This window comes from Scylla paramamosain, chromosome 25 (assembly GCF_035594125.1).
Source record: "Scylla paramamosain isolate STU-SP2022 chromosome 25, ASM3559412v1, whole genome shotgun sequence".
NCBI lineage: Eukaryota > Metazoa > Arthropoda > Malacostraca > Decapoda > Portunidae > Scylla > Scylla paramamosain.
The window spans coordinates 2150243-2162500 of record NC_087175.1 but is presented as its reverse complement, the minus strand read 5'-3'; the positions used below and the strand labels follow the sequence as shown (position 1 = coordinate 2162500).

At 41.4% G+C, this 12258-nt stretch overlaps 3 protein-coding genes across 3 annotated transcripts in view; 1 reads left to right on the top strand and 2 right to left on the bottom strand.

Moving 5' to 3' along the window:
* Window positions 1-962, bottom strand: part of LOC135112996 (uncharacterized) — a 221504-nt gene extending 220542 nt beyond the window's left edge. The window contains exon 1 of the mRNA XM_064027915.1: window positions 728-962. Coding sequence (XP_063883985.1) covers window positions 728-778 — 51 coding nt within the window. The 5' untranslated portion in view covers window positions 779-962. The remainder of the gene's footprint in view (window positions 1-727) is intronic.
* Window positions 1-3776, bottom strand: part of LOC135113429 (protein GVQW3-like) — a 9827-nt gene extending 6051 nt beyond the window's left edge. Inside the window, exons 1-3 of the mRNA XM_064028696.1 lie at window positions 3722-3776; window positions 2733-2794; window positions 2411-2567 (exon numbers count right to left, since the gene is read on the bottom strand). The gene's annotated coding sequence lies outside the window, so the exon portion shown is untranslated. The remainder of the gene's footprint in view (window positions 1-2410; window positions 2568-2732; window positions 2795-3721) is intronic.
* Window positions 3777-7905: 4129 nt separating this feature from the next.
* LOC135113428 (large ribosomal subunit protein P1-like) lies at window positions 7906-11366 on the top strand. Its single transcript, XM_064028694.1, has 4 exons — window positions 7906-8135; window positions 9127-9310; window positions 10267-10335; window positions 11295-11366. The coding sequence occupies exons 1-4, from the start codon at window positions 8064-8066 to the stop codon at window positions 11306-11308; spliced, it is 339 nt and encodes a 112-aa protein (XP_063884764.1). The 5' UTR covers window positions 7906-8063; the 3' UTR covers window positions 11309-11366.
* The last annotated feature ends 892 nt before the right edge of the window (window positions 11367-12258 follow it).

Below are 12258 nucleotides of genomic sequence, written 5' to 3'. Positions count from 1 at the left end.
ATAATAATAATAATAATAATAATAATAATAGTAGTAGTAGTAGTAGTAGTAGTAGTAGTAGTAGTAGTAGTAGTAGTAGTAGTAGTAGTAGTAGTAGTAGTAGTAGCAATACGTACTCTCTCATCAATACCTTACTCACACACACACACACACACACACACACACACACACACACACACACACACACTGAATAGCTAGGCGGTATAAGTAAATGAACGAATAAATGAATAAATGAATAAAAAAGGTACTCTCTCTCTCTCTCTCTCTCTCTCTCTCTCTCTCTCTCTCTCTCTCTCTCTCTCTCTCTCTCGCTTCCTAGAATTATAATTTCTTTACATTTACAAAACTGGTGAGAGAGAGAGAGAGAGAGAGAGAGAGAGAGAGAGAGAGAGAGAGAGAGAGAGAGAGAGAGAGAGAGAGAGAGAGAGAGAGAGAGAGAGAGAGAGAGAGAGAGAGAGAGAGAGAGAGAGAGAGAGAGAGAGAGAGAGAGAGCACTGAGAATTAAACCAAATAACATATAATGATTCAAACACGAAGAGAAAAAGAATAAAAAAATAATGAAATCTAACAAAGCATCACCGAGAGAGAGAGAGAGAGAGAGAGAGAGAGAGAGAGAGAGAGAGAGAGAGAGAGAGAGAGAGAGAGAGAGAGAGAGAGAGAGGATTTCAACAGTGCAACAGAGAGCAATCCCCACCACCACCACCACCACCACCACCACCTCACTCACCTCTCGTGCTCCCAACATCACCACCAACACCAAAACAGCGGAGGTCCACATTGCTGCCCTTAGGTACTCCTCAAGGCTGCCCACGCCCGCGCACACGCACACAAGAGCCACACAAGCACCCCACAGCCCACTAGGGAGGGTTAGACACACAGCACCACCACACACAGCACTTCAGGAGCACACGTGTATATGCTTCCCCTTCGGTGTCTCGCAAGGTACTGAACTGACTCGCATCTTTCTCTCTCTCTCTCTCGTGGTTACCTTTCCTTACGTGAGAGTTGCCAGTTTGGGATTTTTTTTTTGTTTTTTATAGTTTTGAGTTGTTGATATTTTTGTTGTGCAGTTTTGTGCTTCGTTTTCTTTGTGTTTTAATGAGTAAATGAGAGTTTTGTTTTGTTTTCATTTTGTTTTGTGCCTTTTTTGTTTTTTTTTTCCTTGGTATTGTGCTGCTTTTTGTGTTTTTTTGGTAAGGTGTGGGTTGGTTTGAGTGTGTGTGTGTGTGTGTGTGTGTGTGTGTGTGTGTGTGTGTGTGTGTGTGTGTGTGTGTGTGTGTGTGTGTGTGTGTGTGTGTGTGTGTGTGTGTGTGTGTGTGTGTGTGTGTGTGTTACGCATAGTGGTGGTGGTGGTGGCGGTAGCATTAATAGCAGTACCTTCATTCACACCTGCCATCATTTCCACTCAAGCACACCTGTCTTTCTTCTACTGCAAACTTACGTACATACCTGTTCAACTCATATATGTAGAATTTAGTTGCCCCCCTCCCACTCCCCTCTCCCACACACACACACACACACACACACACACACACACACACACACACACACACACACACACACACACACACACACAGTCATATCCTTTCACCCTTTCACTTTCACCACACCTGTCATTCGTATCATAGCATCTTCTAAACACACACACACACACACACACACACACACACACACACACACACACACACACACACACACACACACACACACACACACATGCCCACACGTGTCCTTACTTTCACTGCACCTTCCTTATCTATTTCCACACCTACACACACACACACACACACACACACACACACACACACACACACACACACACACACACACACACACGTCCCTGGGTGCCTTATTCGTCTACAAACAAACAAGGACAAACAAACACGCCTTGAGGCAGTTCATTACATCACCAAGCGTGTGGGAGGAGGAGGAGGAGGAGGAGGAGGAGGAGGAGGAGGAGGAGGAGGAGAACAAGAAGAACAAGAACAAGAACAAGGAGGAGGAGGAGGAGGAGGAGGAGGAGGAGGAGGAGGAGGAGGAGGAGGAGGAGGAGGAGGAGGAGGAGGAGGAGGAGGAGGAGGAGGAGGAGGAGGAGAAGAAGAAGAAGAAGAAGAAGAAGAAGAAGAAGAAGAAGAAGAAGAAGAAGAAGAAGAAGAAGAAGAAGAAGGAGGAGGAGGAGGAGGAGGAGGAGGAGGAGGAGGAGGAGGAGGAGGAGGAGGAGGAGGAGGAGGAGGAGGAGGAGGAGAAGAAGAAGAAGAAGAAGAAGAAGAAGAAGAAGAAGAAGAAGAAGAAGAAGAAGAAGAAGAAGAAGAAGAAGAAGAAGAAGAAGATGAAGAAGAAGAAGAAGAAGAGAGGAGGAGGAGGAGGAGGAGGAGGAGGAGGAGGAGGAGGAACACTAAACATTATTTACCTTTATCCTCTGGTGAAGACTCGCTATGCAGTACACAGCAGCAGCAGGAGCAGTAATGGTGATGGTAGTAGTAGTAGTAGTAGTAGTAGTAGTAGTAGTAGTAGTAGTAGTAGTTAGTAGTAGTAGTAGTAGTAGTAGCGATAGTACACACACCAATCTGCAAAAAAATAAATAAATAAATAAATAAATAAATAAATAAATAAATAAATAGATAGATAAATAAATACATTACATTCATACAAAACTACACGTCTATCATTAACAACAAATATATAACAATGCACAAATACTCTTACATTAATGAAAACAAAACCACAAATACCAAAGAGGAACTGTCTTGCCTCCACCCCACCAGGCCGGCACTCCCACACGGGGCGGCCCAGGCTAGAACACACACACACACACACACGTCACAGTCACTCTTAGCCAAGCCATTTGTCACCTTTTGCCAGCATTAAATAACGAATAATTAAATAGATAGATAGATAGATAGATTTTAGTTTCATCATTTAAGATTATAATATATGTACTCTTACTGCTATATTTATAAGTCAAAAATATCAATACAAATAACAAATATTACAAACTTAATAGTGATGAGGCAGAAAATGTATCTAAATATATATGTATGTATGTATGTATGTATGTATGTATGTATGTATGTATCACCAAGCCTCACCAAGCCACATCAAAACCACACTAAGCCTCATTAATTAACCACCCAGTCCAATCTCTCTCTCTCTCTCTCTCTCTCTCTCTCTCTCTCTCTCTCTCTCTCTCTCTCTCTCTCTCTCTCTTCACACACAATTGCACACTTTCACCGATAAATCAACAAATCCCTCGTGAATCCAGCTCATTTCACCCACAAACTAGCGCTAATCACGCCATCATCGCTGCTGATTGGCCCACAGGAGTCACGTGATGTAATCCCCACGCGCTGATTGGCTGACGCTTATTCATCTACTTATCTCACCTATTTATCTGTTTATTTATCCTATTTATCCTACCCTGCTCAAGTGACATGTGTATTCCATCATAATCAAGCCAAAAACCACAATATTCAGATTATTTCAATACATTTCAGGGATTTATACATGTCACGTGACTCGATCCTCACTACACTGCGCCTATGAAGCTTCTCCTCGCCACCCAGCCTCAATTTAATCGCTTCTAATCCTCCCCTTCCCTTATTCCTCCATCTTCTCACTCCTCTTATAGCTTCACTAATTCCTTATCTTCACTTTCCGATAGCCGATAGAAAGAATAAAAACACTAACAAGGTAGAAAAAGAAAATATAAGAGATAACTTACATAGCACATCCTCCACGTTGATCTCGCGTCCGCCTCGGTATTGTCGTGCTTTTAGTTAAATGAAGGATAACTTTTTTTTTTTTTTTTTTACCTTATTTCTTCCTCTCCCGCATACGATAGGAGAGGAAAGGGATGAAGAAAATAATAACAGGAGTATATTCTTTTATTCTTATTGCTGGTGATAGGTATTTGTAGGTTGAGTGGAAATTGATGTAAAGCTGAGCCTACACGGTCAATACTATCGCGCAATATTCCATTTTGTACAATATTATTGACAGTGAAGGGGCGGTATTGAAGAATGACACAGTATACTGAAGACATCAAAAAGAGTTTGATATTTTATTACACAATAAAAATGAGTCAATATATTGCGCAACAATACTGATCGTGTTGGGTCCACTTAAAATATCACCTCGCTAACATTAAAGGAACGCTGATGACGTCAAGGGGGAAGGAGGCGTTCCAATAATGTTATGCCCTGTATTGTAACTTCTTTAGCTGGCTTTTTTTTTCTCTCTCTTCTTCTTCGTTATTCCCTGTTCTTTGTCATTCTTCTTTCTTTAGTTATTTATTAAGTTATTTAATTGGTTAGTTAATTTATCAATTAGTTAGTTAGTTAATTAGTTTGCTTGTTTGTTTTAAATTATAATAGTCAGGATTATGAATGAAAAAAAAAATAATTTGGAGAGAGAGAGAGAGAGAGAGAGAGAGAGAGAGAGAGAGAGAGAGAGGCTCCTCCAGTAGGCTTGCTAGAAATTTGTTTGGACGATTTTTTTTCTTTTTCTTATTATGTTTTACTATTACAACTTCCCTACTCATTATTTTTTTTTCTTTATTTATTCTTGAAATCTGTTTAGTTTACAAGTCTGTCTGTTTGTCTGTCTGTGCGTTTGTCTCAAGATTATCTCCATAACCATAACTACATCCGTCTTCACTACTACTTTTTTTTTTTATGTAGGACTACTACTACTACTACTACTAAAGTCACTATGATGAGCAAAACTTGATTATTTATTGTTATGTCTGTAGTAGTAGTAGTAGTAGTAGTAGTAGTAGTAGTAATAGTAGTAGTAGTGGTGATGTGTGTGTGTGTGTTAGTGTGTGAGCGCTTCCTGCTTGCATGTGAACAGAGAGAGAGAAAGAGAGAGAGAGAGAGAGAGAGAGAGATGCGTATGATTCAAGGTGACTTCTAAAAATTTCTCTGCTGCACTACGCTTCAGAACACACACACACACACACACACACACACACACACACACACAGGAAGCTAACAAGGAAGAAAAAAAAGGAAAAAAAATCCTCTTCCCCTTTCCATTCATTGTATATTTGCACTTCCATCATTTTCCTTCTCTTCCTCTATTTACTCCTCTCTTATCCTATTCATCTTCCTATTTATCTTTATGTCTTTCTATTTATGTGTAGTATATTTAAAAGTGTACTAAACTAACCTTCATTATTTTAGTCGTTTTCTATTAATATTTATTTTAGTTATAGCCTTAACATTTTCTATGATACTGAACCGCAAACTGAAGAATATTTATCTCTCTATCTCAATTCAAAAGGCTCCAGTGGAAGTTGCTGGAGCTCTGAAGGGTGCTTTCATGATTCCAGTAACAGTTATATGTACATTCAACAGTTTTCCTATATCTTAATGGAAGTTCTAGAGTGTTTTCAAGGAAGTCTTCATGATCATAATAACAGTTTAACAAAATGCATATATCGATCTCAAACTGCCGTGGAAGTTGCTGGGGTTCTCAATGGTGGTGTTCTCGCGATTCCAGCGATAGTTTTAAATAGATTCTACAAGTTTTGATAGGTTATAGTAGGAGTGACTGGGAGTTTTCAAGGTCTTTTCATAATTGTAGGTGTAAGGACTATGCATCTTTCATAAGCTAGAGGAAAATATCTCGTTTCAAGGGTGTCTCCAAGATGCTAGTGATATCTGAACAAGGAACGTACACTAATGACAAGAAAAACACCCTTGAGAATCCAATTAATTATCGCTGTTGACTCGTGCACGAACAAGAGGATAAAAATAGAAATAATTGGTTCAACTCTGATAATGTTAAATTTAGAAAGAGATAGGTAGGAACTGGCTCTCACATACAGTGGTAGATAAATGGAATGGACTCAGTAATCAGGCTGTTAGTGGTGAGTCACCAGGGAGCTTAAATTAAAAGATGATTTAGACAAATTTATGAACGGGGTTGAGTGGTGGAAATAGGTAGGAATGTTTCACACAGGGACTGCCACGTGTACGCCTGGTGGCTTCCTGCAGCTTCTCTTTTTTTTTACCTTTTCTCTTTTATGTTATGTAAAAGAAGTGTTTCAAAATAGGGACCATGAAATATAATAAATTTAGTTATCCTCTAAAATTTGACAAAATCAGAGAAAACAAAAAATAAAACGTAGACTGAAGTATTTGTGTGCACTTTGAATTTTTCAATAGTATTCTGATATAAGGTTCACATATACAAAACTGAGTGTCTTAGAATGAGTTACTCCCAGGGCAACCTCCCTCCTCCCTCCCAGGGAAGCCTTCTGCCCCGGGGACCCCTTGCGTCCTTCACTGAAGCTACCGGCACTGAGCACGGACTAGATGCTTTGTCCTTATCCATATCCATACTATGCGGATATCACTACATGTCCGTTGAGAGAGAGAGAGAGAGAGAGAGAGAGAGAGAGAGAGAGAGAGAGAGAGAGAGAGAGAGAGAGAGAGAGAGAGAGAGAGAGAGAGAGAGAGAGAGACCTAAGAGAGAGAATTCCTAGACGACGTAAATAATATATTCTACTTATGTTATAGCATCTGCTGAGTAACTGCCTTTAGTATATGAGTCTCGCCTTCGACGAAATTTATCAAGCAACATTAAAGTACCTAGCATCTCGATAGAGACCATCCCAAGACGAAGACGGTGCACAAGACACCATTTTGTGTAATATTCTACGAATAAGATACAAACCACTGTTATACCCTATTCCACACAGTCCTGATCACAGCAATGTATTGTTCACTTGTGACCTCAAGAAACCTCATGTTTTTAACACTTACCTCAAGTGTGAGTTTTAACACTTACCTCTTCTGCACTGAACATCCTCGGTCTGTCCTTTACTTATAATCTGAACTGGAAACTTCACATCTCATCTCTAGCTAAAACAGCTTCTATGAAGTTAGCTGTTCTGAGACGTCTCCGCCAGTTTTTCTCACACCCCCCCCAGCTGCTAACTCTGTACAAAGGCCTTATCCGTCCATGTATGGAGTATGCTTCACATGTCTGGGGGGGTTCCACTCATACTGCTCTTCTAGACAGGTTGGAATCAAAAGCTTTTCGTCTCATCAACTCCTCTCCTCTAACTGACTGTCTTCAGCCTCTCTCTCACCGCCGCAATGTTGCATATCTAGCTGTCTTCTACCGCTATTTTCATACTAACTGCTCTTCTGATCTTGCTAACTGCATGCCTCCCCTCCTTCCGCGGCCTCGCTGCACAAGACTTTCTTCTTTCTCTCACCCCTATTCTGTCCACCTCTCTAACGCAAGAGTTAACCAGTATTCTCATTCATTCATCCCTTTCTCTGGTAAACTCTGGAACTCCCTGCCTGCTTCTGTATTTCCACCTTCCTATGACTTGAATTCCTTCAAGAGGGAGGTTTCAAGACACTTATTCATCAATTTTTGACCACTGCTTTGACCCTTTTATGGGACTGGCATTTCAGTGGGCATTTTTTTTATTAGATTTTTGTTGCCCTTGGCCAGTGTCCTTCCTACATAAAAAAAAAAAAAAAAAACGCTGAAAGACTGACTTACTGGCAACACCCGTTGCCTGGCAACCCTAAAAACACCCCATTTCTTCGTCTATTTCCAAGGATTCTACATAAACGTTCCCTGGCTATTTCCTTTAGAGACTGGCATATGAGTGGGCCATTCTTTTTCCTGTCTTTTTTGTACCCATTGACGACACCGTCTCGATAATAAAAAAAATAATAATAAAAGAAAATAAATGAATAATAGTTTGATCATTCCAATTTGGCGGGATTTGACGGCTGACGACGTCATGTATACATTCCAAACTAAAAGTAATTATCGTATGGTTATTCCAGAAAAAAATGCTTGTAATTTATTATAACCCAATTAGTTATAAATAAGAATAAACATGCTTATATAGGATGCTTGTACCACTAAAACGCACCAGAGATGAGGGTGAGTGCGCATGCGTGAATCGGGGCTCGCAGCTCTCCCTCCCCGCGCTCACTCTCCCTAGGACCAGCCTGCTTCTCCCCTCCTGGGTTAAAGGTGATTGATTATCGCCGAGTTGCAGGGCCATCCCTCCTTCTCTCGTTGCAGCAATGGCCTCCAATGATGAACTGGCATGTGTGTATGCCTCCCTCATCCTGATGGACGACGAGGTGCCCATCACGGTAAGATATTAGCAGTTTTGTGAAGAGATGTCGGTTTGTTTACATCATCGTTATGGCGGCACGTGGGTCCGTCTTGCCTGTGGGAATGCTTGGTTTTTAGGTTATTTATTCATCAGGTGTGCCGTCGTTATTTGTTGGTGCATGTTACCTGTATCCTGTGAGGTGTATGTGGTGTATTGAAGGTAATTGGTGTGTGCAAGGTATTGTGTGAAGGCGTAGAGTTTGGCACACCTGATGTCATGTTGGTCATCTGGTTACACATGTATTAGGCGAAATATTAACCTTCTCACGCTGCTCATGATGCTTAACTTTACACAGGGCATATATTAGGTCGTTACACTTGTTGCATTGTAGCTGTAGCCGCCGCATGGCATAATGAATGGTGTCAGAGCTGGTTAGTGCTGGCGTATTGCATCACTTATTACTGATTTGGGTTTCATAATATGGAAAACTCATTATTCATATCATTACCTCATGGGTTCTCATAGTAAATCCTGCAACTCTGGTGTATTTGGCGTAATTAGACAGGTGAGGTGACCACGTGGGGAAGTGATTCATCAGGTGATCATAATAGTGGGATTCTGTGGAGAAGGAAGTCACCACCGTCGTATCGCCATTAATGGGTCATGCTGGGTCTCCACAAACTGTCCAGCTATTCCTTCCCTCAAAACTCGCCACAAAGTTAGTTGTATGGTGATTCTAATGGGTGTTTTGGCTGTAATGCTTGTTCCAGTCTCAATCTCCCAAAGGTACACAACTCAGTCACTACTGTTAGTACAGCTTGCTCTAGTATTGAAATCTTGCTGACTGGCGTACCTGCAGATCCGTGCTGCCCTTATATCAATAGAAGTAACCTCTACCTGTCTATACATACATGTCAAGTAAGAGTAGTCAACCAGGTGAGTCGGCAAGTAAATTTTACATATCTTTACCATTAATATTGTCTGGATTGAGTCTTCATAAACTGAGCATCTCTTGTTTCCCTCCCCAGGCCGAGAAGATCTCCACCATCCTGAAGGCGGCCAACGTGACTGTTGAGCCGTACTGGCCTGGCATGTTCGCCAAGGCAGCGGCCGGCCTGGACCTCAGGGCCATGGTCAGCAACGTGGGCTCCGGCGTCAGCTCAGGTGGTGGTGGTGGTGCTGCTGCCGCTCCTGCCGCCGCTGCTGCTGCAGGTGTGTGGCGCTGACTGCTTGGGTGACGAAGGAGGAAGAGTGACAGAGGGGATCTTGTTATTTATTGCTTCGTTATTCGTGTACTAAGATCGCGGTGGGATTTTCCAGCCTCATTGCTCAGGAGAAACATTCTAAACCCAGTATAGTTTTTGACGTGAGGGGAATGGCAGGTTTGCGTTGATTATTGCTTTGTTATTTGTGTACTAAGATTGTGGTGGGATTTTCCAGCCTCATTGCTCAGGAGAAACATTCTGAAGCCAGTATAGTTTTTGACGTGAGGGGAATGGCGGGTTTGTCTTCATTATCGCTTTATTTATTTACTCAGATTATTGGGGTTTTTCAGGTCTTCATTATTGCTTAGGACAAAGATTGAGCCTTGTATTTGTTTAGTTTGACTTGAGGGAGGATTAATAACACAAGGTCTTCATTATTATTGCTTTGTTACTTTACTAGTTCTTCAGGCTGCTTTCATTATTGGTGTGGACAAGTATTCTGAACCTAATACCTATACCTTGGTGTTGACATGTTGCACCTTCACTGAGCATCTGTCGCCATCCTAAGACTGTGATTAGTTAATGAATGCTGAAAAAATTACTCAAGATTAAGATTCTCACTGATATCTTGATTTAAGTTGGGAGATTGTTGAAGTAATCTTACCCTGCTGTTTTTTTAGACCACTAATTTCTGGGCAAAATGAAGGGATTATTAGTTACAGTAATGAACTGAATTAATATAAACCTAAACTCACATGAATGCATTAATGTTAACTTCATTATTGCCTCTCCATGATGATCTTTTGTTCGTGTTTCACCTGACTGCACCTGATTACACTTTGACACCTGAAGAATTTATTGTGTCCATCTTTTTTTGTCCATACCTGTCTGTACCTAATTCAGTCTCTCCCTCTCCCCTCTGTTCCTCCGCCTCGCCCCTGCTCTGCTGCCTCGCCCTCACAGCCCCCGCTGCTGAAGCCAAGAAGGAAGAGAAGGAAGAATCAGAAGAGTCCGATGACGACATGGGCTTCAGTAAGTATTGTGTGGTTGTAATGTCTTGTCTCAGTTTGAATCGGTTAAGGATTTATTAGTTTTAGTGTTAAGTTGACAGGGATATTAATGAAAGAATGGGACGATGAAGTCCTCCCTTGCAGTACAAAACAATCAACAGCACCAGAAGTAATGTATAAAGTCTTTATAAGCATCAAGAAAGAATTGGTTTAAAAAGAACAGATTTTGCAATTTCTTCCCAGTTTAAAGATTGGAGGTGGCTGTAGAACAAGTGAAGGTGTCTCATTAGATGTGATTAGTAATTAAGATGTTCAAAATAGCAGTGATAGGGTTAAATTGCTTTGAAATGTGGATCTTGTCAGTTTTGAGGTGTTGTAACAAGTTGGTGTTGCAGTGTCTCAATATTAGAGTCGGCGGATTTGCTGGAGGGATCATTAGATGTTTCCGTTTTTATTTAACCATTTTGGCCGCTGTGGTGTGCTGGTATTCCACACACTGGGGCCGAGGGGTCCTGAGGTGCACGGGTTTAAATCCTGGCCGTTGTCCGAGGGTAGGAAGGGCGTCCACTCGGGGTGACGGTTCCCAAATGCCAAGTCAAAGCCCTTTGTTGGGAGGTACCGTCCTGGCCCTGACACACTATGATAGAAAAGTTTGTTTAGAAAATAATTCAGTTGGTTTTACTTTGTTTTTTGTAATGACTGAGAAGATGAGGAATTTGTTCAAGTGAGGAATAAATGTTAAAGCAGGTTTTTGTAATGAAGGTTTTTTAAGTCTGTAGTGTATAAACTAGGGAATTTGTTCAGAGATTAAGGTTATTAAGACTTGATGGGGGGCACTGGCTCTACTACTCAGCTTAACTCTGCCAAAAGTTACAAGATTAAATAGCATAAGATCTTGTTACCAAATTAATTCCCAGGATTGCAACTCTTAACTATTTTCTAGCCAAGTTTGTGTTCTACCATCTTGTCTTTCTTCCCCAGGCCTGTTCGGTTAGACGGCAACACACTCCATTCCCAGCTCTACCTGACCAAATAAAGCTGCGATGGTTTTTTTGACTCACTTTTACTTTCCACCAAAGTGAAGGGATGCACCATGGCTTACTGACTGGTGTGGCTGAAGCAGTGGGAGTTGATGGGGTGAGGCAGGAGCAGTCTTGGTAGTGTAGGTGAAGCAGTGGGAGTTGATGGGGTGAGGCAGGAGCAGTCTTGGTAGTGTAGGTGAAGCAGTGGAGTTGATGGGGTGAGACAGGAGCAGTCTTGGTAGGCTGGAGGAAGTGAGGGAAACTTGCAGGATGATAATGCTATGCAGAAATACAAATAGGTTAAGTCTTTAAGGAACAGGGAGGCAATTGAGTGGCTTAAATACGTAAGCAGGATTGTTTGTTACTTTACTTTGAGAAGGAGTGCTGCATGTATCTGTACAAGGTCTCAAAGGCTACAGAATTTGTAGGTTCTCACGTGGGTTTCCTTGTTGAATTGGTAACGAACGCTTCTGAATTTTCGTGGGTTTCCTTGTTGAATTGGTAACGAACGCTTCTGAATTTTAATTATTCCACAAAAGCTGCTGAAAGACTATATAACTGAAATGTTAGTAATGTGAAGATGGCCGAGTTAAATTTTATAATTAAAACTTAATTTAAAAATTGTGACGTTGTTAAGATGGTAGTTTGAAGGTTTGAAAGGCGAGGCATCTTGGCCCTCGGTGATAGGGTCGAGGGGAGACGCCTGCTGGAGGTGAGCTGAAAAGGATTCGCTTTTGTTCATGTCTTTGGGAACCACAGAGATCAGTCACTCCCTTTTGAATGTGACTTGCATTCTATAATTTATGAATGAAGTGACAGAGTAAGACATAAGCAAAGGTTCCACGGGACTTGACCAGTGGAGAGTTGAGATGGACGAAATAAGGTAAGTATGACTTTGAGCTGCAATGCAATCTAGAAATCAA

What these genes read in the sequence shown, in the direction of transcription:
- LOC135113428 (XM_064028694.1), top strand. Translation starts at nt 8,064, where the DNA reads ATGGCCTCCAATGATGAACTGGCATGTGTGTATGCCTCCCTCATCCTG. An exon ending in ACGACGAGGTGCCCATCACG is followed by an intron (nt 8,136 to 9,126) that starts GTAAGATATTAG and finishes TTCCCTCCCCAG; the next exon opens with GCCGAGAAGATCTCCACCAT. An exon ending in TGCCGCCGCTGCTGCTGCAG is followed by an intron (nt 9,311 to 10,266) that starts GTGTGTGGCGCT and finishes TCGCCCTCACAG; the next exon opens with CCCCCGCTGCTGAAGCCAAG.